Raw genomic sequence first — 2,500 nt, 5'->3', positions numbered from 1 at the left:
ACAGATATAACTCATACACGTATAAGCATAAATGGGCATGCATCATGTGTGTGCTTCTGTATGTGTGACGGAGGTCATCTTGCACCTGTTCGTCCCCATCGCGGCGCGAACGTGCCACCTCGTCAACGGTTACAACGGTTCAGCAATGGGAGACACAGTACGATACCCGCTGGACTAAAGGACCGGTCCCCTAGCCCAACGGCATCGATACTGTATGAGGCTTTGGGAGGGAGGTTTACCAACGTTCCACGCCAACTGTGCTAGTTAGCCTCCGTTACATATGCACGTGTGTTTATTTTCTACAATGGAGGCATGTGTGTGTGAGGGCAGGCAGGATGGGAGGAGGAGGAGCTGGGAGGTAGCCAGTACCTGATTTGTCGTACGGAGTGATGTAATGTAATGTGATGTGATGTGATGTAATGTAATGCAGTGCAGTGTAATGTAATGTAATGTAATGTAGCTGGCACCTGATTTGGCATTAGGAGTGATGGACTGGGTCCATAATGTGATGTAATGTGATGTGATGTAATAAAATGTAAGGTAGTGTACTGCGATGTAATGTAAGGTAGTGTAATGCGATGTAATGTAAGGTAGTGTAATGCGATGTAATGTAAGGTAGTGTAATGCAATGTATGCACTGTAACGTAGCGGGTACCTTACTGGGCATACAGAGTGATAGACCGGGTCCATAATGCAATGCAATGTAATGTAATATAATGTAATGTAATGTAATGTAATGCAATGCAATGTAATGTAATGTAATGTAATGTAATGTAATGTAATGTAATGTAATGTAATGTAATGTAAGGTAGTGTAATGCAATGTAATGTAATGCAATGTAATGTAATGCAATGCAATGTAATGTTATGTAGTGCAATGTAATGTAATGCAATGTAATGTAGTGTAATGCAATGTAGTGTAATGTAGCTGGTACCTGATTTGGCATACGGAGTCCTGGGCGGGGTCCACCTGGATACCGCGGAGACATGAAGGGCTGCAGGAGAGAGAGAGAGAGAGAGAGAGAGAGAGGGAGAGGGAGAGAGAGAGAGACAGAGAGAGAGAGAGAGACAGAGAGAGACAGAGAGAGAGAGCGAGAGAGAGCGAGAGAGAGCGAGACAGAGAGAGCGAGAGAGAGAGAGACAGAGAGAGAGAGAGAGAGAGAGAGAGAGAGAGAGACAGAGAGAGAGAGGTGGGAAAATACAACAGGATAAGATTTTTGCCCCATAAACAACTACCAAAGAGAAGCTATAAATACCTGATTCTGGAAATGAAGGCCGAATGTAAATGAGCAGGACACCTGCAAGGCCAGCAACGACTTCAGGAGGAGCATACTGTGCTACGATAATGTGAATGGCATGCCGCATGGACATTTTTTTTAAACAAGATCAATGTGCACAGACACGCGCGCACCAGGCTTGTACGAAATTCCGAATGGAAAGAATTTCAATTCAAAATAATGCCCTAATACGAACACTAGGTGGTGCCATTACCTTGAATTTCTTTGAATTTAAACTACACCATCCATTGAAAGTACATAGAACACCACCACCTAGTGTTCGTATTATGGCATTACTTTGAATTGAAATTCTTTCCATTCGGAATTTCGTACAAGCCTGGCGCGCACAGACACAAAGACACAGACAGACAGAGACAGACAGACACACACACACGGACACACAGACACAGACAGACACAGACAGACACAGACAGACACAGACAGAGACACACGGAGACACACAGAGACACACAGAGACACACAGAGACACACAGAGACACACACACACACACACAGATCATATCCACTACACATTTTTTTATTCAAACTGGCAGCACCTACAAGGACACAGTTCCATTAACTATCAAGTCCTCTCAAGGAGGAAAGGGAGGAGGGCAGAGAGAGAGAGAGGAGAAGAGGAAGAGAGATGAGGAAGAGAGATGAGGAAGAGAGAGGAAGAGACAAGATGAAGAAAGAGGGGGGAGAGAAAGAGAAGAGGACAGACAGGAGGAAGAGAGTGGAGGAAAAGAGCAGAGGAAGAGAGAGGAGAAAGAGATGAGGAAGAGAGGTGAGGAGAAAGAGAAGAGGAAGAGAGAGGAAGAGACAAGATGAAGAAAGAGGGGGGGGAGAGAAGATGACAGAGAGGAGGAAGAGAGTGGAGGAAAAGAGAGGAGGAAGAGAAAGGAATAGAGGAGGAAAAGACAAGAGGAAGAGAGAGGTGGAAGAGAGATGGGGAGAGAGGAGGAGAGGAGAGGAAGAGAGGAGAGAAGCAGGAGAGAAGAAGAAGAGAGGAGAGGAAGAGAAAAAGAAAGGGAGGAGAGGAAGAGAGAGGAGAAAGAGATGAGTAAGAGAGTGGAGGAAAAGATATATGGAGACCCGAGAGGACATGAGAGGGAAGGAGATGAGTGATAACAGGTCTCCTGGGACACCAACACAGAGGCCATCAGACACATCACACGCATACAGGCAGCACACACAGCGCATACACACACACATGCACGCGCA

The 2,500-nt window shown here is 45.6% G+C and overlaps 1 protein-coding gene across 4 annotated transcripts in view; it reads right to left on the bottom strand.

Moving 5' to 3' along the window:
* Positions 1–2,500, bottom strand: part of zgc:110158 (uncharacterized protein LOC553590 homolog) — a 120,308-nt gene that overhangs the window by 15,755 nt on the left and 102,053 nt on the right. For all 4 annotated transcript variants that reach the window (XM_063219727.1, XM_063219728.1, XM_063219729.1 and 1 more), the window contains one exon: positions 935–994. In XM_063219727.1, the coding sequence (XP_063075797.1) occupies positions 935–994 (60 nt within the window). The remainder of the gene's footprint in view (positions 1–934; positions 995–2,500) is intronic.

The sequence above is a fragment of the Engraulis encrasicolus genome, chromosome 16 (assembly GCF_034702125.1).
Source record: "Engraulis encrasicolus isolate BLACKSEA-1 chromosome 16, IST_EnEncr_1.0, whole genome shotgun sequence".
Lineage (NCBI taxonomy): Eukaryota > Metazoa > Chordata > Actinopteri > Clupeiformes > Engraulidae > Engraulis > Engraulis encrasicolus.
The sequence above is the reverse complement of the archived record's forward strand: the minus strand, read 5'-3'. Positions and strand labels throughout refer to the sequence as shown.